The sequence below is a fragment of the Mus pahari genome, chromosome 7 (assembly GCF_900095145.1).
Source record: "Mus pahari chromosome 7, PAHARI_EIJ_v1.1, whole genome shotgun sequence".
In the NCBI taxonomy this organism is placed as follows: Eukaryota; Metazoa; Chordata; class Mammalia; order Rodentia; family Muridae; genus Mus; species Mus pahari.
In genome coordinates this window covers 71,894,197-71,920,126 of record NC_034596.1, presented here as the reverse complement: position 1 = coordinate 71,920,126, position 25,930 = coordinate 71,894,197, and the positions used below count along the sequence as shown (strand labels likewise).

General features: G+C 51.5%; 2 protein-coding genes across 8 annotated transcripts in view; one reads left to right on the top strand and one right to left on the bottom strand.

Moving 5' to 3' along the window:
• The window catches only part of Sptb (spectrin beta, erythrocytic), a 128,314-nt gene extending 112,631 nt beyond the window's left edge, over positions 1–15,683 (top strand). Inside the window, exons 34-37 of the mRNA XM_029540685.1 lie at positions 7,213–7,472; positions 12,083–12,256; positions 12,558–12,600; positions 12,755–15,683. Of these exons, the coding sequence (XP_029396545.1) occupies positions 7,213–7,472; positions 12,083–12,256; positions 12,558–12,600; positions 12,755–12,922 (645 nt within the window). The 3' untranslated portion in view covers positions 12,923–15,683. The remainder of the gene's footprint in view (positions 1–7,212; positions 7,473–12,082; positions 12,257–12,557; positions 12,601–12,754) is intronic.
• Positions 15,684–15,772: 89 nt separating this feature from the next.
• The window catches only part of Plekhg3 (pleckstrin homology and RhoGEF domain containing G3), a 44,717-nt gene continuing 34,559 nt past the window's right edge, over positions 15,773–25,930 (bottom strand). For 2 of the 7 annotated variants that reach the window (XM_029540839.1, XM_029540834.1), the window contains exons 13-18: positions 24,253–24,291; positions 23,822–23,844; positions 23,142–23,486; positions 22,523–22,651; positions 18,760–20,182; positions 15,773–18,360 (exon numbers count right to left, since the gene is read on the bottom strand). In XM_029540839.1, coding sequence (XP_029396699.1) covers positions 17,627–18,360; positions 18,760–20,182; positions 22,523–22,651; positions 23,142–23,486; positions 23,822–23,844; positions 24,253–24,291 — 2,693 coding nt within the window. In that variant the 3' untranslated portion in view covers positions 15,773–17,626. Of the gene's footprint in view, positions 18,361–18,759; positions 20,183–22,522; positions 22,652–23,141; positions 23,487–23,821; positions 23,845–24,252; positions 24,292–24,725; positions 24,816–25,930 lie in introns of all 7 variants that reach the window. The other 5 variants (XM_029540840.1, XM_029540836.1, XM_029540837.1 and 2 more) reach the window with 5 other exon arrangements.

The window sequence follows — 25,930 nt, the reverse complement described above, 5'->3', positions numbered from 1 at the left end:
GTCTGGCAGGGATGAATCTTACCCCAGGGTAGTTCCCAGTCACCACTTTTTAAGTGTGACCTTCCATGAATGGCCACACAGCCAACTTCCCCCTGAGACAGGCTGAGCGTCAGAGTCTGAGCCTCAGGGCTGCTGGGGTGGTCTGAATCTTGCTGATCTTCCTTTCATTGTCTCGGAGGCTTTGGGAGAATAGCCAGCACTTGTGAGTGAGGGGCTGTGCAGGCACAGGGATGGGGGTCCATGGCCACCTCCGTGGCAAGGCCTTGATAGCTCCAGCTGCAGTTGCCCCCAGCAGCCAGCTTTGCTCAGCAGGCAGCAGTGAGGCTCTGACGTTGGTGGATGCTGTGGGACAGCAGCTGTGTTTCTTCTTGCCTGAACAGCTTTCCCAGCCCTTGCCCCTCCCACACCCTTGAACAGCAGCTTTTTCAGACATTTTTGCCTGAAATGCAAATCCTCTTTGTTCCAAATGGGCAGTCTCCGCCTGGAACAAACGTCAGCCTTGCCCCAAACTTGGGCGTGTTTCTGTCTCCCCAGGATGCCTGAGTCAGCGTGGCAAGGGTGTGTCCCGCCTGCACTCTGGCACTGTGCCCTGGCTCCCTAGAGAAACCTGCTCTCTTTCTGGATGTTACACACAGCAGGGTGTGGCCAGCTTTCTTCTTTACTATGCCAGATGCTAATGCCTGGTCCTTCGGCTGCAAAGTCTCCTCCAAGTTCCTTGTTTCAAGCTGTGTGTTCTCCCATCCCCTGTCCCCCCCCCCCTTACTGATGGACTCAGGATGAGACTCAGCTAACATTAGGAAGCACCTCAGAAGTGGGTGGGGAACTGCCTACTTGACAGAGCCAGGGTCCAGGTCACCAAGAAACCCAGCAGTCACCAACTCTTCTAAAGTCAGCACACAGGTCATACACATTGAAAACCACCTCTCTCGCTCTCCTGGTGGCTGTGGGTCAGGTCTCCTCAGGTGTCCAAGAGAAGCCTACAGACCAGTTTCCCACTTCATTTTGCTTTGTCCAGTGGTATGAACCATATTCCCTCTATCTTGCCCAAGCTCCTCAGTGGACATATCAGATGACAGTTGCCCCTTGGAGTGTAGGATTGAGCCTCTCTGCTTCCAAACCCCACTTCTGGGAGTCCCTCACCATCTCCTGGCCTGCCATCTGCAGGGCTGCCTGCCATCTGCCAGTTTGCCTTTCCTTCCCCACCCCTACACTTGCGGTTCACCAAAGCCTCTCCTTTCTCCTTCAGGGGAGCTCTGTACCCCAAGTCTCCGTGTTTTCATGCTGCTTTTCGCCTCAGCAAACTGATTCTTTCTCTTCTCTTGCAAACAACTATTTTCAGGCACCCTTTACAAGCTGTCTATACAACCCTTCTCCTTCAGAGCCCAGGAGCCAAGACGTCAGACACTGGGGAGAATAAACATCCTGAACTGCTAGAGTTGCTGGCTCTGCTCACCCCGCCCTCACCTGGCACTGTTTGGTTGCCTAAAGCATCTAGCAGTGTGTCTTTTGAGATACAAATCCCATTTCCAGCTCCTTCTGGTGTAGTCTGGATGTGATCGCACCACCTTAACAAATTGGCCACATGCCTTACGTAAGCTGGGCACATCTCATTTAGACTGGGAACCTATCCCGTGATACTACTATATAATCACACATAAACACCCCTGGACTAAATAGAAAAAAGCAATGTGTTTGGAGCTCATCAGACCCATCTTCTACCTTCCATTGTTAGATATATGGCTGTGGGCAGGTTTCCTGTTCCCCCTAATCTGTAAAACAGAAGCTGTGAGGCTTTGCAAGACAGAATGTATATAGAGAACTTGGTGCTTAGCACATGGTCAGTTAGGTCCCGTCATCCTTACCTTAACCCTTCATCTTTTAGAAGAACCTTCCCCCATATGGGCTCTAACATTACCACGGTTGGAGACAGCAACCAGCCCAAGGCCTCCATCCTTGACACTCCATCTATGTACGTTCTAGGCTCCTGTCCCAGAACTAGTCTCACTACTAACACGGAGCAGTCTGTTCTGAGGTACTTCCATGCCCCTGGCTCTCACCAACATTAACAGTAGAGGGAGAGCTCTGTCAGCAGGGTTCTTTTGTTTATGGGTACATCGTGATTCACTGAGCATCTTTAGGAAGACCCTGTGGTCCTGAGCCAGGGTATTTTTGGCCTGTGGAATTAATGGTCTGTGTGCAGTCCCCCACACCACCTGCTGGCTGATCCTGGAAATGCATCTCTAAGTTAGTCCCTAGAAGAAAACCCGTTCTGTCCACTTTCCCTCCTCTCAGCATTTGTGAGAAAGATCCCTACCCCCTTGTTCACGTCCCCCACCAGCCCAGTTTCCGGGCCTCGGCAAGGCTGTGTGTTTATAAGACAAGCTTATGTGACTTACTTGACTTTGCAAGGCTCTGTCAAGATTCCACCAAGACTCAGGTGGCTCTACTCCCAGGAGCCAGGAGTCTCCTTGTTTAGCCTCAATCCCAGGAGGTCCTACAAGGCTCTTCTGAGCGTCTTTTCTTTCCATAATGTCCCCCAATCAGCAGCCAGTTCCCTTCTCAGACATGGTGCCAGCAGCTGGTACACACATCTTCCCATCAGACACCTCTTGTGTGTTTAACAAATCAGCAAACTGCCTCTACCGCAGGCAGTGTGTCCTCCTATTGCAGGTCCACCCTTCCTGCTGGCCCCCTCTTAGACATCTTCACCACCTCCCAGCCTGACCCCCAGAATGTTTTCCGGGTAGCTCCACATTCTCCTACAGGCTCCCCGGGCAATGTCCTGCGATGGACACCCTCAATGGTGCAGAACCCGAGTGTTCCTGATGATCAAAGCCTGCTGCCTGAGTGTATAAAGTCATCGGGGGCTCTGGCCACCTCCTCCACCCAGTGTCTAGGCGGAACCTGTCTGTCTTTAACATGCACCTCTGCTGGATAGGAAGCAACTCTGAGCCCTGACCAGAGGCTTCTGGCATTTCTACCAGAGACTCCCTTGCCTGACAGTGCAGTGGCTCTCCCCCTCAGACCACTGCAGGCTTCCAGGGAGAACAGGGAACTGCAACCTCTTCCTGTCCCTTCCCTTGTTTATTTAACCTTGGAACCTTTCAAAAGAGAAGGAAGGAAGGAAGGAAGACAGGGTTTCTGTGTGTAGTCCTGGCTGTCCTGGAACTTGTTCTGTAGACCAAGTGGCCTCAAGCTCACACAGATCTGCCTGCCTGCTTCCTGAGTGCTGGGGTTAAAGGCGTGTGCCATCACTGCCATTGGTCCTTCTGTCCCCAGGCATCCACCAGCATGATCCCTGGTTCCATTTTTGGATGGGTCATCATTCAGCTAGCTGTTTGCTGAAGTCCTTGGCGCATCTACCCTAGAAAGAGGCAGTAACTCATTCAGCAGCACTGCAGGCCTCAAATTCATTCAGGGCGGGTTTGGAGCGAAGCCCAGGGAGCTCCTTGACTGACCACCTGCATGCCTAGGCCCCCCCTCAAGGTCTTGGTTTGCCTCCCTTTCAAATTTGCAAGACCTTCTTGGGGACAGAGAAACAATGGTGTGGACTCTCCCCCTGACTCTGCTAACCTACTGTGTGACCCCAGGTCGTCCCTGAACTTTCTGGACCCCAGCTTTCTAATCTCTGGTAGGACTGGTTGATGCAGTGGTTCCCCAAGACCTCTTCACATTCTCCAAAAGTCCAAGAATTGTCCTCTTGACTCCCTTTGCGGGAACTCCATCTGTCCCTGCTCTCTCCAGCCTTCTCTGGTGGGACCTGCTTTCCTAATGAGGCCTTCATTGCTACCTCTGTTCCCCTCCTCCTTGAGACACCAGCTGCTGGTAAAAGACCCCAGGGGGCATTCCTAATCTCAGCTGAATTCCAGAGACCTCTGACATACTGCATGCAGTACTGACATTAAACTAGGAGGCAACTCCCTCTGCTGTCTTGTGGACTTTGCTCTGTGGATCTGAACCCCCTTTCTGCTTTGCTTCTGCCCTCTGAGTCTAACTAAAGTCTTCCTCAGAGTCTTCACAAAGCTGTGAGATCTTTGTAAAACTCCTGCCATGAATTACCAGGACCTTCCACTAAGGAACATTTGTCGTCCTTGGCCCTAGCTAGCTAGTGACTCCAAAGACATCTTCTCACATTCATTTTCTTTTTTCTTTTTTTTTTTTTTTTTTGGTTGTTTTTCAAGACAGGGTTTCTCTGTGTAGCCCTGGCTGTCCTGGAACTCACTCTGTAGACCAGGCTGGCCTCGAACTAATAAATCCGCCTGCCTCTGCCTCCCAAGTGCTGGGATTAAAGGTGTGCGCCACCACGCCCAGCTCACATTCATTTTCAAGCTCTGTGAGCTTCATGACTGAGTCTGAGCTGCCCTGAAGGGCTCTCCCTGGTCACCACAGTTCCCGTTCCTGTCTGGAGCCTTGGAGTATTCCTACTGAAAACAATGGAGGAAATAGCAGGGGGACCTTGCCTGCCAGCAAGCAGCTAGGATTTCCCATTAAGGGTCGCCAAGGCATCCTGAGAAGCACCCCATACTCTAGGAAAAGTATTTGAGATGGTCGTGCTGACTACACAGGCACTGGCCATAACAGCTCAGGAGAGCTTCAAATGATTTGGCTTCAAATCACCCATAAAGTGGTCACGGGTACCGCCTTACAAGCAGACAGTATCAGGAAGGTTTAGTGACTTGCTGGGTTCTCGCCTGTTCCCAGACTTCATTCCAGGCCTGTCTGACCCAAAGGGTACAGAGGGGCAAAGTCCTATGGGGGAGGGGTGGGTTGCTGTGGAAGGGCGTTTCCTTCCCTTTCCCATCCCCTCCTCCTCCAGAAGTTGGCCAGACTTCCTTGGGAGCTGAAGAAAAGACAAACTCCGGGAGCCTCTCCACGCTCTCCCCGTATCCACCTTCCTCCTGGCAGATCTGTGTGTCTCCCCGGTCCAGGAGGAAGCTAAGGACTCCCAGAGCCAAAGCCCTCTCTACCTCTGCCCTCATTTCTGGCTCCTCCCTCTCAAGTCTTGACCTCTGTGTGGGGTTGGAAGCAGGATGCACTGAAATCCACTCCAAAACCAGAGAAGAAATCTTTGCCGTTACTGGAAAGCCCCGTGTTTCAGAGCTAACTCGTAACGCAGCCAAGTCTGCTCAGAACACCCAGGCTCCAGCCGGGGCTAGGTCTCTGCTTAGTATGCAGCAGCAAGAAGTCCGCCCTAGCTGAATGTATCTTGAGTTTTAAAGGCCACTTTCTCAAAGAATTAAAAGCATAGGAAGTAAATGCAGGCGGGCAGAGAGGCGCAGCTGAAGGCAGGTTGTAACCGGCGGGTGGCGTCCCGCCCCGCCCGACACCGGTGGTGTGGCATCTTCTCTCATGCATCAGCCCCCTCCTGGCTCGCCTCTAGGAGAGGCATTGTGCTCATACCTTTGCCCTCTGGAAGGAGTTCCCTCTCCTGGAGGACAAGAAAGCCCCACCAGACTTGAGGCTGAAGCTGAGAGGTGGGCCATGATTAGAGGCTTCCCATTTGGGTTGGTGATTGCCTCCAGAACTTTCAATCCAAGGCAGAAGGTCGGCTGCCGGGGGCCACTGGACTCCAAACTGAGGCCTGAGGTCCCATCCCATTCACATCGGCTCTTTCTCCTCACTAGAAAGTAGCAGTGCAGGCATGTCAGAGCCTTTGGGTCCTTGGGGACGATGCTTGTCCGTGGCAAACATTGAGATAGAAGTTCTTCAGCATACATACAGCATAGTAGCCTGGCCAAATCCTCAAAGGATTCTAACAAAGGAGTAAGGATAGCATAAAACGTAGCCCTGCCCTATTCTGGAGTACATTCTCCTAATTGCTTAGTATACCCACTGACAATATACCATCCCAAAAGCCATTAACCTCTGAGCATCGATTTTCTCATTAAATATAGAAATGTTTGGTCAGAGGTTTCCAAATGCTCCCAGCCAGCTTTCCTTTTCTTTGAATGAAGTCTTACCAGCACCCCGGTCCTTAAGAGCTTGTTAATTGAGCAGTATCAATATGGTGGGGACACACCCAGCTTCTCCTGTCTTCTGACCACCGCCTTTGAACATCCCCCACTTGGCATTCCATAGTTCCCCCCTCAGGCAGAGCCCAGTCGTGGCAGCTGTTGGAAGTACCCAGTTTTATCTTAAAGCTTCAGTTTTATGTCCAGCGTAAAACTGTGCCTGTACCCGCACCCTCGGCTAAGCACCCAATGAGAAGAACAAGGCCTGCCCTTTCCCAATTCCTCCCTGTTCCTCCCCCAATGTTCTGAGCATCCTGTATGCCCGTTGGGGACCAGTGACACCTTCCTACCTCATCCTGAGGTTACCAGAAGTCAGACACAGGGATGATGCTCTAGCCTCGTGGCCCCAGTGAAACTGCCTTCTTTGGTACCCATTCAGAAAACCCTCCTATTGTTCTTGCCTCAAAGGGGACCTGTATAAGATATTCAGCTAGGAAATGGAGTACCCTTTCCCTTTTCATTGGCCGCTAATCCCTACAGCCCAGACCTGCTTCCCTCACTCCTCACTTGGCTTGGTCTGCAGGGAGCCCACACAGAGGTAAACAGCACAGCATTTCCACAAGACAGGCAATCGGAACCCCTGCCTCTGTCACTCGGTAGGAACTTGTTCCTACCGAGTGACAGGAAGAGGGCTTGTCAGAACCTGAAGGGACTCTGTTTGCTTTATATGGTGAGGGGATCACTTCTCAAATTTGGGGGGGGGGGAAGATATAGTTTAGTTAAAGGTGAGGGAGACCTATGGCTTTGGTGACAATTTGAAGGTTACGGAAGAGTACTCACTCAACATCCTGATGGTTTGTAAGGTGTCCGTGCAGCAGGCCCTTCCTAAGTATTTCCAGAGGCCCACGGTATCTCAGAGTTGGGAATATTTGGAGGAAGGAGGGTAGGGCCCTGGAGCAGGCTTTAGAGAGCTTGTCCATAGCCCTGAAAGTCACTCTGGACATGTTTATCACCAGACCCCTTCATCTCTCCCTCTTTGGTTAATTAGGATAAAGATGGGACTACCCCACAGTGAAATCAGGGAAAATGGAGCCAGAGACCAGGGAAATGAGTAGACGTCCATCCCAAGTTATAGGAGAGCCAGAGAGGGCTCAGCAGCTAGTGGCAGGAGAGAACTAGGCTCGGGTGGAAAGGGCCAAAGAAAAGCTACCCTGGCCTGAACCTCCACGAAGGCACGCTCCTCTCTTGTGCCCCGGAGCAGGGGGAAGAAAGAGGACCATGGCCTCAGGACCTGCAACCACCACCCCTGCCAGGACACCACAAAGACGAGCAGGAGAAATCCATTGGGGATGAGAGGCCTGCCACAGAGCCTCTCTTTAAGGTCCTGGATACGCCCCTGAGTGAAGGTGACGAGCCCACGACCCTGCCAGCCCAGCGAGACCTCGGGCACACTGTGCAGATGGAGGGCTACCTGGGCCGAAAGCACGACCTAGAGGGGCCCAACAAGAAGGCCTCTAACAGGTATGTGGAGTGGGGAGGGCCACCGGGGAGACCGAGCAGTTCCTGGGGTTACTCCACCAGCAGAGCTTCGATGCCAGAGGTGTGTGCTGGGGAGAGTGGTCCTGAGCCTTTGATGATCCCCATGTGTTTCTTGGCATGATAGGAGAAGCCTATCTTGATTTGGGATCTGAGTTCAAATACTATGACTTCATCAAACATTACCCAAATCCCTCAAGTTACGTTTCCCATTTGCAAAACGGAATGAGGATGGAGCTGGGTATAGTGACACACACCTTTAATTCCAGCACTCAGGAGGCAGAGACAGACACATCTCTGTGAGTTCAAGGCCAGCTTGGTCTACATAGTTCCAGGACAACCCAAGATACATAGTGAGACCCTGTCTTTACCCATTCCCCCCCCCCCAAGAAAAACATTAAAAAAAAATGGAATGAGGGTGGATGATAACAACAGCAGGCCTTCTCAGAACAGAGGCTGTGCCTGGGAAACGGTAGGCTCATGATGAGTGCCGCCCAGTTATCACAGGGGTGGGCAACAGGAAGCCCTGGTGCTCACGTGGTCTTAACCAAGCCCCACTTTTACCCATCTGGAATTCACTTTACTTGCTGTGGAATAGGAGATGACTAGGGAACATTAGTGACCTAGATGCCTTCTGTAGGTCCTTTCCAGTGCTGATGCAAAGATGGCAGGCATCCTTTTATGTCACTGAGCCAGTCATGTTCTGCCCCTACCTGGGGTCCCTGAGGCCCTTCCCTTTTAGCAGCATTACAAGGACAGGGCCAATGGCTTGTGGCAGAGGAGAAGTAGGCTCAGGTAGGAGTGCCAACAACAACAAAATGGCTAGCACTGGGAGGTGGAAGCCAGTGTTACCTCTAGAACTTCTGGCCAAGGGGAGTCAACACAGCTATTTCAAACTTCAAAAAGGGACAGCCATTCGGAGACTCGGTAGTCCTGAAGAGATTCACTGTTTAAGCGCAGTCTACAGGAAAGGGAGCTAACATTTACTGGGCATCTCCTGTGGACCTGGCATTCTTCACAGCTGCAAAGAGATACTGAAGTTTACATTTTCCAGATGGGGAAATAGCACCGCAGATGTTAAGTCATTTGCTCAAGGCAGGCCTGGACACCAAGGACCGTGTTAGCCACTGCGTCACTGCAGGAGGAAGGTACCCGAGCTTGGTCAGGAAACCTGGGCTTGGGGAGAAGGGTTCTGCAACCGCTTCATCTGAATCAAGTGCTCTCTAGGCCCTCCTAGCTCCTCAGCTGCCTTCAAAAGACAGACAGATAGACGGACGGACAGATGGACAAACAGACAGGCGAAGGAAGACGGGAAGGAGCAGAAGCTGGGCATCTCATAAAAATGCAGCGGCATGCCTTCCAGTGTCAGTACGGGAGCTCGGACCTGCTGCTGAGACCCTCGGGGAGCTCAGACAAGGTCACTCAGCGCAGAAACCCAGTCAAGCCACCATGAGCTTGGGAGCTCAGTGTTCCCCAAACCATAGGAACAAGCCTAGGCTTGCAGAAATCTGGTGTCTGCAGGGTTTTGTTTGTGTCTTTTTTTTTTTCCTCTTAAATGATAGGACAGAGTTAAACATGCCTCTGATGCCAACTTCAAGACAAGTTTAGGCTAATACTTGAAACCCTAGCTCAAAAAACAAACACAAAACAACAGAAAAGGAGGTAAGACAGTATATCAAGCATCTCTCTCTCTCTCTCTCTCTCTCTCTCTCTCTCTCTCTCTCTCTCNCACACACACACACACACACACACACACACATGTCCTAGCTCGATTCTGATGCATCAAATATGCAAAGAATAAAGAAATAGTTTGAAATTCTACTTTGAGAAACACATCCCATAGTAAGATCAGAATCATAGCATTTGCCTAGCATGTGAAGGACCCTGGCTTCAGTCTCCAGCACTGTAAAATTTAAATAACTAACTAAACAGTGGCTATGGGGTGTAACTCATAACTAGTACATTTGTCTAGCATGTTCAAGGCCCTGAGTTTCTAACTCCAGCATCAAAAAAGGGAGTGACTCAAGATCATTTCTTAGTCCCTGTATCAGATGGCTCACAACCACCTGTAACTCCACTCCAGGGGCTCTGATGCCCTCTGCTGGCCACCACAGGCATCTGCACTCATGAACACACACCACACTCTACAAACATACACATGAGTGGCACTTGCCTTTAAGGCAAAGGTAGTGTATCTTTGTGGGTTGGGGAAACCCTGGTCTACATAGTGAGTTACATGCCAGCCAGGGCTACAGAGTAAAATTCTGTCTCAAAAAAATAAAAATAAAATAATTTTTAAATATTCTAAAAAAACCTAGAATTATTAACAAAAATGTGTGCACAGGAATGTTCAGGCCTAAGGATGGGATGTAGCTCAATAGTAGTTACTTGCCTAGCATGCCTGTAGCCTCTGGTTCTATCTCCAGTACCACCAAAAAAGAAATCAATTGCCCATCTTGATAAGGAACACTCTCTAGCCAGGCTGTGGTGGTGCACGCCTTTAGTCCCAGCACTTGGGAGGCAGAGGCAGGCAGATTTCTGCGTTTGAGGCCAGCCTGGTGTACAGAGTAAGTTCCAGGACAGCCAGGAATACACGGAGAAACCCTGTTTTGAAAAACCAAAAGCAAATAAACAAAACAAAACAAAGGGGAACATTCTCAGTAAATATAGTTTCTTATGCTTCAAGATTTTATATATATATATATATATATATATATATATATATGCATGCCACAGACTACCTCTTTTCTGGGTCTCCTGTCTGTATGGAATGGGTCTCGGTTGCACATGAGCGAGGAGGATTCAGTGAGTGACAAACAGTCCACACGAAAGAGAGAGAGAGAGAGAGAGAGAGAGAGAGAACTGAGTGTCTTTTTACAAAGTAAACACCAGTCTTATATAATACAGAAAATAAAGGGGGCAGGATATCACAGCAGGCAAAGTACATTGAAGTTATCTGACACAAAACAGAGGAATGATTTCAAAAGGACTTACAGGCGCCAGGTAATGTTCACAGTGCAGGTAAAACAGCTCTGCCTAGGGTCAGCTAAAGACTTCACACCCTAGTCACAATTTGCGCTACTCCTTTGAGCCTTGTGAGAGCCAGTACCAGGGGGTTGTGCTCTAGCAAACCTTCTCATGAATACAACCACAGCCCCCCTATTTCCTAGGCCTAGGTAAATAAATACTTGCATATGAAAGTAACTTGGATGAAATGAAGATTCTAAAAGTATGCTTTGCTAAGCTTGCCCTGCTCTTTGTAATGCCTAATTAGTTTCACCGGTCTTTTCGCAGAATCTCACTGAATTCCAAGCTCCTGGCTTTAAGGATAATTTAGGACATTGGAACACTGGTGGGGGCTCACCTATGATACAACATACTAACGTGAGGGTAGGGTTTGAGTAGATGCGTTATTGGAAATGCCAGGACTCCAGGAGGCTGAGTCTCCTTCAAACTCTTTTTCTCAGGACTGCCTCCAGGTTTTCAGACCTGTAAGCGAGTCACTACTGGAGTGGGCGTGGCATATCTATAATCATATTACTATTAAATTATAACTTTTTCACTATTATAAGATCCACCAATAATAGGTTACCATACATTTTTGCCATAAAAGTATGCAAAAATACTTTTAAAGAATATTAAGGTTATGAAAAAATACTTATGACATAATGTTATATTCAATATTAACCTGAATATAAACTGGAATATGGAAGGCTGAGCACGTAGCTCAGTGGTAGATGTGCTAGACTTTGGGTTCAATTCCCAGTGTGTGTGTGTGTGTGTGTGTGTGTGTGTGTGTGTGTGTGTGTATGTGTGTTTTGGGGGGGAGACTGAACAATATACAATACAATCTAATTTTAGTTATCTCTGAGAATTGGGAACAGAATGAAGACTAGCAGGACACACAATATGTGAACAACGGTTAACTTCTGGTAGTGAAATTACATGTAGATATTTTCAATCTTCCCCTTTTTTTAAAACAATATTTATTCAGGTAAAAATGGTACAATAAAAATAAGCAGTGCTGCCGGGCGTGGTGGCGCAGGCCTTTAATCCCAGCACTCGGGAGGCAGAGGCAGGCAGATTTCTGAGTTTGAGGCCATCCTGGTCTACAGAGTGAGTTCCAGGACAGNAAAAAAAAAAAAAAAATGGAAAAATAAAAGAATGGGTAGTTTCTGGGAAACGAATGAACGGGTGATTAATGAATAAATGAATACCTTGTCTGATATGGTCCCTTTAGCATCGGGCACACATCAGGCATTTTCGTATGGCCTCTGTTTCCAGCTGGTCAAACAAAAAAAAAAAAAAAAAAAAAGCAGTGCTAAATTAATTAATTAATGGGGAAAAATAATAGCAGTGGTGGCAGTGGCAGTAGCTGCAGTGATAGCAGCATATGCCTTTAATCCCAGCACTCCAGCACTCAGGAGGCAGAGGCAGGTGAATCGTTTGAGGCCAGCCTGGTCTACAGTGCGGGTTCCAGGATATGCAGGATGATAACAAAACAAAGAAACAGAAACAAGCAGCAAGGTTATCGGAGCTGGTTGTGAAGTGCTGCATCAGGACCACAGGTGACGAGCCCATCCATGTTGTTGCAGGTCCTGGAACAACCTGTACTGTGTGCTCAGGAATAGTCAGCTGACCTTCTACAAGGATGCTAAGAACCTGGCCCTAGGGGTGCCCTACCATGGAGAGGAGCCCCTGGCCCTGAGGCACGCCATCTGTGAGATCGCTGTCAACTATAAGAAGAAAAAGCATGTGTTTAAACTGAGGTGAGCTTTGCTGTCCAGCACATGGACTGATCTGAAACCTGGGCCTTTTGAATCTTTATGCTGATGGCTTGATTGAGCATTAATGGCCGGGTGGAGATGCGCTCTAGACCAGCTCCCAGCTGGACCTCTTCCTTGGGTGTTTTTAAAGGCTTGATGGTCCTACGGACTTTTAGCTTTCTTGGGTGGTCTGCTGCTGCCCTAGAGGGGCATGAATATTGGGCTGTAGGATAGTGGCTAGCTCTCTGCTCAGGTTAAGACTTCTGGAGATGGTACCATGACTCAAAACCCTTTGCCTTCCTAGGTTAAGCAATGGCAGTGAGTGGCTCTTCCATGGCAAGGATGAGGTAAGCCCTGGCAGCCTAACTCAGATGGGGTGGGTGGAAACCCAACACTTGATCTCAGGGATCCCTCAGGAGGGGGTAGTCATAGAAGCACACCCATCCCATTCCCCTTCTAGGGGCTGCGTACCCCTAGACTCTCGACATTTCCACCCTGCAGGAGGAGATGCTGATGTGGCTACAGAGCATGAGCACGGCCATCAATGAGTCCCAGAGCATCCGTGTCAAGGCACAGAGTCTGCCTCTGCCTTCCCTGGCTGGTCCTGATGCCAGTGTTGGCAAGAAGGAGAAGGAGAAGAGGTTTAGCTTCTTCCCCAAAAAGAAGTAGCAGCTGGGGGCCCCTGTGGGCGGGGCCAGCCAGGCAGCACTGCAGCGTGCATTGGGACAAGCAAGGACAAGGAGCCCACGGCCTCGACCTCTGCAGTGGCCAGTCCTCCTCCCGCCTGCCACTCACTGCCTGCAGCCTGCCTGCTCAAGTTGCCGGGCCAGCCCCAGGGCCTCACACTGCACTGCAATAGCTGCCTTGCCTGCCTGGCCTCCCTGGCCTCTCCAATGCCTGCCAACAGCCCTCCACTTCCCCTACCCCAAGCAGCTGGCTGGGCTCCAGGGACTGGAGGTCCAGCTCCTTTGGGGCCGGAAACGGTTCTGTAAGGCATATATATACTCTCCTCTTCCTGCCTACAAGCTGGGATGCCTGATGGCCTTCCTCCAGCACTGCCCACTACCACAGCAAATCCCCTTTGGGGTCACCGACCACAGTCAGCCAGGGAAAGGAAAGTTAACATTGACAGTGGCTGCCCTGTTCCTTAGGGGCAGGAGGAAGGGCCTTCAGAGCCAGGTAAGGGACTGGTGGAGTACCAAGAGGACTATATGGGTGTCAAGCTTTGAGTACTGCCAGTCCCCTCCCCGCTGGGCTCCTTCAGAGCTAGGACTCTCTCCTCAGGGGTAGTATGTCCCTTCTTTTCTCTTCTCATACCCTTAAGAGTTTGGGTGAGTCCCGCGTGAATGATCCCTCTTCCTCCGTCTGATCCTCCCAGCATCAACAGTGTTAGGACAAGAATCCCCTCACACTGCTCTCTTGGAAACCCTGGTACAGCTTAGGGTTCAGACCTCTGCCACGGGAGGGACAGACTGGTCCCAACACTGCTTAAGGCTCTGTCTATATTTCAGCTCTTTCTCCCATTCCCAGTTGCAGCCAAACCAGCAGTATGTGGCCAGGGCTGGTGCCAGATACAAGCTGAATACCCGGGTCCTGCAGTCAAGTATCTCAAAACTTACATGTCCCCCTTCCCCCTTCCCTCCCCCGGCCCTGCAGCTGGCAACAACCAGGCCAGTGGCTGGACACAGAGCTGTTTATTACCTAGGGGTGACAAATGCAGGCTTGTGACACAATAACCCCTGGAACCTAGGGATGAAATGTTGAGGCTATTATAAAGGTGTGGCTCCTCTTGGTTGGTTTCTGCAGACTTAAGTCTTAGATTTTGGGGTCACATGGTATAGAGATCACCAAACATCCACTACCCCTCTGCAAGCATCAACAGGGGCTCTGTAGCCTGTCCCTGGGGAGTGCTTTTCTATGCCTATGGAAGATTAGGACCACTGGTCCTACAGGCATGCTCTGCTTCCCAACTGAAAGCAACACAGTTCCAGCCCAACATGACAGCTGGAGTTAGGTTCGAAGGATGGTCGAGGTGAGGACAAGGGGCCCTTTCACCTAGGAGGTCATCTGTGTCCTTAGGTCCCACAGCCACAGACTCTACTGCCTTCCCCATGGGTAAGGCTCAATGGTAGGCATACAGTGACTAGGCCTTCCCAGAACCCTTCATTGTTGACCAGGCAGGTATAGCTCAGAGATCAGTTGCACCCTGTGACCCCCAACATGATCTGAGTATGAACTTGACTCCAGTAGACTAACGACCACCTTAGCCAGTGGGGCCTGATTTCTTCATCTCCACAGCCAGTCTGTAACTTGGCCTCAGCATATAGGACCCCATAATGTTCTCCTATGGGGAACATAGCAGGCGCCATTCACCAGCCTCTTTGTACAGCTGGAGAAACCAAAGCAGTAGACAGGGGGGGCATCTGCACCCCTGATAATAAAGACGGCCTTGGTACACTGAAAGGCACGTCAATCTCTGGGGGAGGAAGTGGGCTCCTCGATGAAGCATTAGGTGGCAAGCAGCGCCCTCAGGCAGTTCCCCTGCCTAGTCTGGGGGAACCAAGGGATGAGGGTCTACATTTCCCTTCCACATGTACCCAAGTAGCGCCCGAAGTGAGAATTTTCCGGTAACTCCACAGAGCCAGGAAAGAAAAGGCTCCAATGGAAGAGCTAGGATGTCACCGCAAAGGATTATACAAGGGTAGTAAGCTGCATGGGACCTACCATCACAGCCAGCTCCCCACACTTGTCACTCATGTCACCCAGGCCCCAAGGTACTCAACACACTGGACTGACTTTGTGGGAACCCTGTGAACTCCAGGGACGGGCTCTCCTGGTGCCCTGGCAAGGCTGACCTTTCTCCTGGTATTTTCTACTTTGCAGTCTTCCCCGACAGTATTCTCAGACTGGGTTAACACAGCTCCAGTCCACACCAGCATCACAGGCTTCCTCCCCAGGGCGGCTGGAGGCAGCTCTCCCTCCCCCTCCCTGTTGCCTTTGTCCTGGGCCTGGGCAGACAGGCTGAGGAGGAGCAAAGGGTCCCAGGACCCTCCCACCCCACCTCTACTGGTACTAACAGAAGTCCGTGTAGGCTCGGCTCCCTCCCCTCCCCCACCTTCTCCTTCCTGACTCTTGGAGGTCGACAGGTCCCCTAGGCCAGTCCTGGATCTCCTTCCTCCATCACCAAGAGGCAGCAGAGATTCAGAGGAAGAGACCAGCAGGCCACATGGCTTGGTCCCTTGGACAAGCTCAGGGAGGACCCAGAAAGTGAAATGAAGTTAGAGAAATGGAACCCTTTTGGGCACAGATCATGCCATCTGGGGCTGGTCCTGGGGCTGGCTGGGCCTTGTCCTCCACCTGCTCAAATGTGCTTCCACCAACCAGAGGAACCCCCATTTACTAGTTTTTCTAATAAATCAATAATACTCTGTTTGTTTCTGTTTATTTGACCAGCCTCTTGTTCCTTTGAACTAGGCATCAGAGGGAAGACACCATGGAAACAGACAGCTTAGGGTTTTACTTTGTTCCTCAGAGTATTATGGGATGATTGCTGGTATCCAGACCCTAGATCCCATCTGGAACCCCGAGGAAGCTTGTTTGTTCATAAGTTCAATCAACTCGAGGACAAAGGTGTCTCTAAGCAATCTACTATGCAGGCTGTTAACTGCGGGGAGCAGGAACCTGATCTCCTCCCTGTCCTGGAATCCATTTTCAAGGGGCAGTTTTGTTTGGCCTGGGTGGGACATGGGACTGCCAGGTTTGAGGGTCTTCAGATAATTCTAATAGGAGCCAGTGAGTGCAACTGCCCCTGTCCAAGGTTCCGAGGCACACCTACACATGGACTGCAAGGTTCACCCGAAAGACATTAGCCACAGCTACCCAGGCTCCACCCCTGGATGCCATCATTGAGTCTGAGAAACTGACTCATCCAGCCTTCAATCTGTTGATGAGGAAAGTACATAGCTGGGTGACCCAGCTGTCTTGGAGTCACCTATCCAATGCTTTAATGGCCGTCATATCCCGGGCCTGGCCTGCTCGGTGACAGAGGACAGACAGGACCTGGGCTACTGCAGCCCTGCTCTGTCCCTGCCCAGGAGACCACCACTCACCTGACATCAGGGTGGCGTGGGGATCGATGGTCATCCTATGATCAGATCCAATCCAATCTATCCTCCTAGGTTGGAAGACCCCCAGGTCGCACTAGACTTACAGGTACACTAGAGAGAATGATCACCAAGGCCCTACAGTCCCCTCTTTTCTGGCCCCAGACAGAACAAACCAAAGTAAAGCTGGCCTTCTGTGGAGAAAAAAAGCCCATTTAGAAATGGGACATTCCTGGCCTTTTGCAACCAGACACTTCTGTGGGTGCTGTGAGAACAGGAACCATTCCAATAAAATACACTTACACTCCACAACACTGCAGACCACTTTAGGACATTGCTAAGCCTCAGCCTTAGGACCCTCACCCCTTCCTGGGGACTGGGGAGGGAGAGATGAGTAAAAGGCACTGGACCCTAGAAAGCCCCGCTTATCTGAAGGGTTCCACTTGCCCCTGTCGGCTCCAGCTCATCCCGAGATAGAACGTTACGCTGTTGGGTGGACAAAGCAATGCACAGAGGCAAACGTGGCAGGGAACAAGGCCCCACCTCACACTATGTATGCACCTGACCTGTGAGCACCCTTGTTTTGTCTGCTGGGCCTGGACATTTGAGTGAGCACCCACGTCCCCAGGAAGGAGGCCACAACACAGGTTGGTTGGTCAGCAGTGGTTATTATACCATAGGTAAATAATGACATGTGCGTCCATTGGCAACACCCACAGGGCCAGCAAGACAACCTTCAAGAGTACCTGAACTAAGTCTGCCCGTTACATTCTTTATAAGACACACACATACATACACACACACACACACACACACACACACACACACACACACACACACCCCACAGGATGTAAAGCAATAAATTATTGGCCTCATTCCTGCCTGGGTCCTATGACAAGGCAGTTCAAGGGCAAAGCCTGCCGGGGCTGCTTCCTAGGTCTCTCCCTTGGGTTCTCAGCCGGGCAGTGCTTGCTCTCCCTGGGCAGGATAAGCTTAAATAAAATAGTTGGCTTCATATCAGAGAAGTATTTACAGAGAAGGTTAAGTGGCTCATCTGGACCTAAGGAAAGTCAGTCACCCTCCCAGGGGAGGGGAGGTGCCAGCACAGGTAAGTTCACACGTGTTTCCCAAACCACTCTTCCAGAAGAATGGAGGATCGGCCTTAATGAGCCAGGCCTGGGGGGGGTTGGGGGTTGGGGGTTGGGGGTAGGGGGAGCATGCCAGGTCCTTCCGACCTCCACATGGCTGTTCTCTCCCTTTCAGGAGTCAGTCAACCCACAGAGTTCAAGGCCTGGAACTTCTCCCTCAGGTTTCTCACTCTACCCTGTTTGTTTGTGTCTGCTGAGTCCCTGGGACCGTGTTCTTTGGGCTGGTACTCTGCAGACTCCTGGAAACCTTGGCCCTGTCCCTTCAAAGCCACCGGGGAACTTGGTTCCTTCCCACTGTCTTCCTCCAGCCCCACGGCGGAGATAGGATGGGGCCCCTTCTCCATGATGATCACTCGCTGGTTGTTCTCCAGGGTAAGGTCAGCGGTGACATACAGGGCATCGCCTCCATTCAGCTGGCTTTGGGGAGGAGACTCAGGAGGTGGAGGCTGGGAGGCCTCCCCATCTCCCTCGCGCCTGTTGGTGTTCAGGCTGCTGCAGCGGTCCGCCTTGCCAGACACAGGAGGTTCTACAATGTTCTCTGGCAAGGAGCGACTCCTGTTAACCGGCAGGCTACGGGGCCAACTGCTTTCAGCCTGAGCAGTCTTGTCGTGGGAGGTATATTTGGAGCAGAGCTCCCGGACATCAGGCCAGTTGAAGGTCTCGGTGTCAAAGGGGCTGAGGGGGCTCCGAGCGGAGGACCGAGCCCCAGGTGAGGTGGTTCTTGGGCTGACAGCAGAAGGGCTGAAGGAGAAACGGCGTGGAGAGGTCTCCATAGCAGAGGAAGACTTGGATGTGCCATGCTCCTGAGCCACCAGCTGCTCATAGCTGAGGAGGGATAGTGCGGGTTTCCTCCTGGCTGGGAAGAAAGAGAGCAAGCTATGTGAACCACTGTGAAGGAAGATTCGAGACAGAAAGGGTAAGATGGGAACCATCTTCAGCATATGTGGGGACTGGGATATGCAGGAAGAGAAATCCCATTTGACCCTCTAACTCTCATCTTTGTATGGAATGAGCCCCTGGCCTGTTCTCCAAGCTTTCTCTGCTCAAATGGAAGAGCTGAGGAGGAGGGAGGACAGGACAGACTGAGGCTTTGATCAGGAGAATAGGCTGGCCCTGCAGTGCCAAGGCTCACTGTATACCATGCGGTGCTTGGAGTCCAGCCCTCGAATGGTCTAACCTCTTTAGAGGTTATTTGCCCCCAGAAGCACTGGAGCTAATTGGTTTTTCTACCCCAAGCTCCCTACCCATACCATACCTTTGCTCCCTGACAGCTCTCCAGTTTCCTCAGGCAGGCCAGAAATGGGAAGGATCTGCTCAACCCGGTCAGGAGTGGCTTTTTCCCACTGTAGAGGCGGCCTAGCTGCCTTGATGTTCTTAATTCGGAGGCTGTACTGGCGGGCCAACTGGTAGACCTTGTTTTTGACCCGCTCACTCACATGGCTGTCCATCACATGGGAGAGCTGCACAATCCGGGGGTGCAGTGGGGTAACCAGCTCTCCCTGGACACTGCTGCTCAGCTCTTTCACCAGCTCTTTGAGCTCCCGGGCCAGGTGGGCTGGGCTGGGTTGCTCGGTGGGGGAGGCACTTTCTGGAGAGGCGACAGCAGACTCTTCAGTGATGGCCCCCAGTTCATGCTCCTCCAAGATAAACAGTGGCTCTTGTAGCTCAAAGCCATTGGCCTGGCTCTGGCCAGACCCTGTCCGTGGACTTCTCTGTGAAGACTCCATTCTTTCCCATATCTTTGCAATTTCTGAAGATGGACGGAACTCAGCATCTGTGACAGGAGCTGGGTCCCCTTCGTCTGTCCCGTTGGGACCTGGAAGGTCAAACAAGGTCCATGAGGCTGGACGAGAACTCCCCGGCCTCTTGTACCCAACTGGAGCTGCTGGCTCTGAATCTGGCTTGGGAAGACTGTTGAATCTGGACACAGAGCTGCGCACCAGTCCCTTAGGAATGTAGGAGAGGCTCTCCCGCCGACGGATGCTGAAGCCGGCATCGTGGTGTTCTGCATTTTCATAGTAGTTCTTAATTTTGTCCAGCAGCTGACGGTCTCGGGTAGACAGCGCTGATTCTTTTTTCTTGCAGGAAGATCTATCCTGTTCCGTGGGGCAGCCCAAGCCTGCACTTGGAGATTCTGTCCCATTGACAGAAGGGCCATTGTCTGTGACCATGTCTGTACCAATGATCACTTCTGGGGTGGGTGGGTTGCTGAGGGAGTCCCCAATGCTGCTCCATCGGGCTAGGCCCTTATCACTGCCCTCTAGGCTGAGCACACTGCTGCTCCGGCTGATAAGCCGTGGTGTCCCTAGGCCGCTGGACTTGCCATCCTCTATTGCCAGGCTGCTCCGCCGAGAAAAGCTACTGGCGAACCTCTCAGCAATGACACTGGCCTGGTCCAGCACAGAGGGTGGCAGGAGGCTCTCGGGTTCCTGGGCGGCTCCCATTTCCTCCTCCTCTTCCTCCTCACTACTCAAGGCCTTCAGGTCTTCAGATGCCTCAGGCTCTGCAAAGTCCACCATACCAGCTGGGTTGTCCACTTCTAGCAGCCCCTTAGGGGCATGAAGCTGTGTCTCCAGGGCTTCTGGAAATTCTGGGTCTGAAGGCATCTCCTCTGTGCTGGGACCTTCCAAGGCAGTAAAGGCCTCCTGCTCGGCCCCAGGCTCAGGATCTGTCTCAACCTGGAATGCAACAGAGAACATATTAGGGGTGGAGCTGGGGTTCCTTCCCAAGGCTTGGGGGACAAGATGGCATGGCCTGCTCTCAGGACAGGTAGAGGGTCTGCAGCTCAGGACAAAGACAATCAGAATGCACAGGACTCAAAAGCAGGGGCCCAGGCCCATTCGTTCTGTTAGTTACCCTACAGCCCCAGGCCCATTCATTGCGTTAGTTACACTGCAGCTGATGATAGACCCACCACATCCTCACACCCAAGGAGAACACCAGGGATGAGGAAGGGATTAACATCTCTCAGTGGCAACCTGCTTGGAAACTAAGGGCAGTGTGGAAACATCTAACATAACCAGACACTAATCCAGCTTCCCCCCCCATATATATATATATATATATATATATATATATATATATATATATATATATATATATATATAGCTAGCCACTGTCTGATGTCAAGGCAGCTCAGGGTTGTGATTCAAACCCAGGACTGAACAATTATGAAACCATATCCCAATTTCCCCAAGGGAGCAAAGATTCCATGAGGTCAGGGCTAGAGGGCAATTCAACTCTAATCACCGATGGAGGTGAGCTCAATGCCCAGATCCCACAGGACTAGGGACTCAGAGAACTGAGGCCCAAGCTATTCACTGACCCACCACATACCCTCACCTGCACTTACAACACTTATATATAAAGCACACACATGTACACACTGTCTGTCTGTCTGTCTGTCTGTCTGTCTGTCTGTCTGTCTGTGTCTCTGCCTCTCTCTCTCTAGGTGAGGACAAGCAATTCAGCTCCTGTCAGCCAACCTGCCTCAGTACCTGTGGGCCCAGCCTCACTGCATATGCCCAACAGACGGGCAAGGAGAAAGCCAACAGGAGAACCCCCCGCTGACCACGTGGCCATCTGAGCCCTAGTAAGCTGGCTGACACAGGTGTCCTCCCAGAGCAGTCTCCTGGGAGAAGACCGGTGCAGACACCAACTTCAGAAGCATCAGATGTGACTCCATAACCCGGGCTGCACCTATGATCTAGAGCAGTGTGGCCCAGCACAGCAGCCACCAGCCATTCCGGCTGAGCTTCTGACATGATGCTAGTCCAAATCGAAATCTGTGAGGAATGTAAGAGACATCCAGATCTTTGAAGGCTTTGTACAAAACAAAATATCAATTTGACTTTAGCTCCGGTAGGCTACATAAAATAAGATATTAAAGTGAATTTCACTTTTTTTTTTTCCTTTTCTTATGAGACAGGTTTTCATAGAACCCACCCTGGCTTCAAACTTGCTTTGTGTCTGAAGTTGGCCTTAAATATCAAATTCTCTCGCCTCCTCTTCCAAGCTACTAAGATTACAAGCGTGTGCCGCCATGCCCGGCTTCTTTGTATTTCTTAATGTGGGTTACTAGAAAATTTAGTGGGCCAGTGGCACAATGGAGAACGCGTGAGTAGACTCTAGAAAATCACAGAGTATCGCATACAATTGTCATTTCTGGCAGTACAACTCTCAAGGTCTGGATCATTAATGAGATTCCAGAAAAATCATCTTGGAACCTGCTGTCCACTGCGATAACAGGAACAAGTGGGGATTTTAGGAAGTGACTTCCCCATGGAGCCTCCACACTTGTGCCTCATAAAAGAGGCTAAAGGAAGCCTCCTTGCTGTGAGGAGAAACAATGTGACTGAAGCAGAGAGGGAGCTGACAGCAAGCCAGCTGGAAGTGCCTTCATCTTGGACTTAGTAGTCTCACTACTCTGAACGACACATTCCTGCGTTCACAAACACTGTTATAGCAGCTTAAGTAGACAGTTACATTTTTATCTAGTTTCATCTCGGTCCTTAGCCCTGTCCCGGCTGAGGCTCGACCTGGGGTCTAGCTCCTGACCTTGTTCTTCTAACTCTGAGAAAGTAAAGGAGTTAGGTGCCCTCAGACACTGCCCGCTCTGCAGCCTCTCCATGCCTCTTTTCCTTCTGCAGCGGTTGTGAGGAACAGGAGAAAAATAGCCAAGAGGTACCCCCCCCCCAGTGGGTACACACATTCTAGCCCTTTGCCCAGGTGGCCCCAGGCATTACTTAGGCACCTAAGACCTTGTGCAGGGCATACCTTATGACCTACACAGGCAGTTTGTCTGAGGAGGCCCAGTGACGGTCACCTCTTTTTAGTTCATAGAAACAGGTAGACTGCCAAACCACACACCTCTAGGCTGTCCAGGCCTCTGGAAGGGGCAAGGGCCAGGAAGTGAGAGTCCCTGTTGCATGTACCCAGTGAGACAGCCTGTGCCCCAAAGACCTGCCTGTAGACCTCGAGCTCTGAACTCCAGCTACCTTGTACAGTCTCCCTCTCACCTGCTGACTGCTCACCTCTGGCAGGGAAGAAACAGACTCAAAGCTCATGCGCTTCTCCGCACTGGTTGGCGAACGGTTACTGGGCCTTCTGCAGCCTTTAGAGCCTTCAGACTCCCTGTGTCTCTTCCCCTGAAGCAAGCAGAAGTCAGCTTACGACTGAGAACGGGTCCCCTCCGCATTCCAATCCAACATGGACAGTGACTCCCGTATCCCAAGGAGGTACAGGCAGCTCCTCCAGCTCTGAGCCAGTTCTGTGCCCAAGCCCTTCCAAATAACCTGAACTGCCAGGCCTGGGCCCACAGGAATCTTTGCAAAGTCTGCAGTTTTAGAAAAGCCCAACCCACCGCCCCTTACAGGCACAGTGCATTGACCTTCACACTTAATGGACGCTGGCTTTCCCCTCCCTCCCCGACCCTGTTAGTCCTGGTCAGGAGGTACCAGTGGGTACCCAGTCCTGGGACGTGCATGCCGGGGGCTCACCAGGGCGTGACAGTTAGTGAGTTAAGTATTGACAGCAGGAAGGAGGGACGGTGTAGGGGGAGAGTGGGAAGGACACAGGAAGGACGTGCACATGCCAGATAACATGCAAGGAAGAAGGGAGATCAAAGAGACACCTCACCATAGCACCCCGGGAGAAAAGTAAAGCGCTGGCCCGATAGTGCCAGCAGTGGAGGGCGGCCAGCAGGGAACTGGCGAAGTCAGCTACCTGCTCCGCCACTGCTAGACTCTCTTCCTCCTCCTCCTCTGAGCCCGGGAGCTCTGGCCCAGGCACCTTCTCGCTGCCATCATGCCCTGCAAGGCCCTCCGAGGAGACCGGGAAGCTCTGCTGTCGCTGCTCTTCCTCCTCCACGGGTTCCTCCTCTTCCTCAAGCTCCTCCCTGGCAGCCCCCTCAGCCTCTGGCTGCTGCTCCTGTTCGTGGGGTGGCTGCCCAAAGTCCAGGAGGGCTCCAGCACTGCCTGCATGCTGTTCAGAGCATAAGAGGCCTTCGTCACCTGCCTTGTGGGCAACACCCCTCCTGTAGGTGGCTAGAAACGGCTTCGTAGAAAAATCTATTCCTAAGTGCCCCATCTTGGCCTTCTCTAGAGTGAGGTATTTTATGGTTGCAAGGCTGAGATCTGGTGGGGAATAAAGACCCCCAAAAGAAGTCTACATATCCCAAGAGGGAAAAATTGAGAGGACACAGGCCAAGCAGGGCACCACGGGGTGCAAGGAAGAGGGTATGAAAGGGTCCCCAGGGGAGTGATCTGGACAGTGCCACCCACAGTCCCCCCTTCTAGCCCCTGGAGCCCCTGACTCACCTTCATTCCGGCCGCTCTGGCTGCTGATACCACCGCAGGGTCCAAGCACACGGTGGGAAGGGCAAGGAAGAAGAGAAAGAAAAGAGCCTCTTTAGAGACCAGAGCCCCTGGGGAAGCCTCATGTGGGCTCCTACACTCCCGGACCCCTCACCTAGTCCTGGCTTTTAAAGGAATGAATGACAGCTCAGGAGCCCAGCACAGAACCAGTGTGAGCTGCTAGGCTCCTATCATAATGGAAGAAAGGGCACGATGTATGGACGGGGCAGGGGGGTGGGGGTGGGCAGGCATACAGACAGCAGGGATGAAGAACTGAAGTCAAATTCCCTCTAGCTTCTTCTCCACAGTCCCTAACCCGGTTCCTAGCTGCTTTTGTCCTCCCACCCCCACCGAGGATGCCCGGGGAGACCTGCCTGCTCTTCCCCCACACTCACCTTTCTCACTCAGTTGCCTGAGCAGGTGTCTGGTGGGCTCTGAAGAACAGAGACAGGTAGTTAGCACAGGCCAAGAAACAGCGACTCTTAATCTGGGTCCCAAGCTCAATGCATCACCGACCCATCACCAGCTCAAAGTCCACTCTAGCTGTCCAGCCTCAGGGAAGCCTTCTTCAGTGTTACCGGGGGCCCCGGGTGGGGCCTGAGCCACCTCTGCCTCTCTGCAGCACAGGGTCAACTGCTCAATCCTTGTATTAGCATGCCAGCCAAGGCCTTAGTTAAGGAGCCATCTGGAAAAGATGGACCTCATGCGACCCGCTTCAGACCGACTAGCCACGAGCCACGCTTCTACCTCAAGCGCTTCTACCTCTGTGACAGGCAGCAGCAGCAGCAGCAGCAGCAGCAGTGGCGGCACAATAGCTATGTCCCACACCGAGCCCTCTTAGCATGCAAGCCGGGAAGCAGAGTCGCACCCGACTTTCTACGGCCCTTAAGGCCTGGCATCTCCAATCCTTGCTGCCTGCTGGGAAGTGTTGCCCTGCTGCACGGGATATGACCAGGCTCTGGGGACACAAAACACGGCTATTAGGTTAATGGTGCCACCACTTTCTGGGGACAGATATGAGACAGGAGGGGGAGGGTAAGAGAATCCTGTCTCTACAGAGCCCTCCGCCCACCTCCACCCTGCCTGATGAAATGTGACGGCTTAAGGATGCCCCCGATTTTCTCTAACTTTAGAGCCACGGCAAAGTGTACAGAGCTCTTTTAGCTGCTCCTCAAGGGGACACACTGAGACCAGCACAGTTGGCACATTCCCCATCTATATCCACATAAGCAAACTCCTACTTACTTTTGGAAAAGGCTCAGTCTCACATAGCTGGCCTGAAATATGATGTGTAGCCAAGCATATCCTTGAACCTCTGACCCCCGTGTCTCCGCCTCCTAAGAGCTAGGATTCCTAGAGTACACCACCACACCTGCTTTACGTAGTGCTAGAGTTGAATCCAGGGATTCATTCATTCATTCATTCATTCATACATGCCTCTGGCTCCTAATTGCACACACTTCTGTTGTTTTGTGCTCACACATGTACGAGCATGTATTTGTGTATATGTGAAGGACCAGAGGTCAATATCAGATGTCTTCCTCAGGAGTGCCGCACCTTATTTCTTTCTTTCTTTCTTTTTTTTTTTAAGATTTTATTTATTTATTATATGTAAGTACACTGTAGCTGTCTTCAGACACTCCAGAAGAGGGCGGTTGCTGGGATTTGAACTCCGGACCTTTGGAAGAACAGTCGGATGCTCTTACCCACTGAGCCATCTCACTAGCCCCCCGCCCCCCCCCCCGCACCTTATTTCTTGAGGCAGGGTCTCTCATGGAACCTAGAGCTCACCAATCAGCTAGACTGACTATCCAGAAAGCCCCAGGGACCCTTCTGCCTCCATCTCCCCAACACTGGAATCAGAGGCACACACAGCTGTGTCTGACTTTTAATATGCGAACTGCAGAATCCACTTGAGGTCCAAGTGTTGAGGTTTGGTCTTTTGGTACGTGTTGTAATGCTAAATACTGGCCCCCCAAGGCCTGGTTGCCCCAGGGATGAGAGAATTTGCAGGTAAACCCCAGTGATGCTATGTAGCCTTGCCCCAAGTTATCTCTGTTGGTGATAAGATTG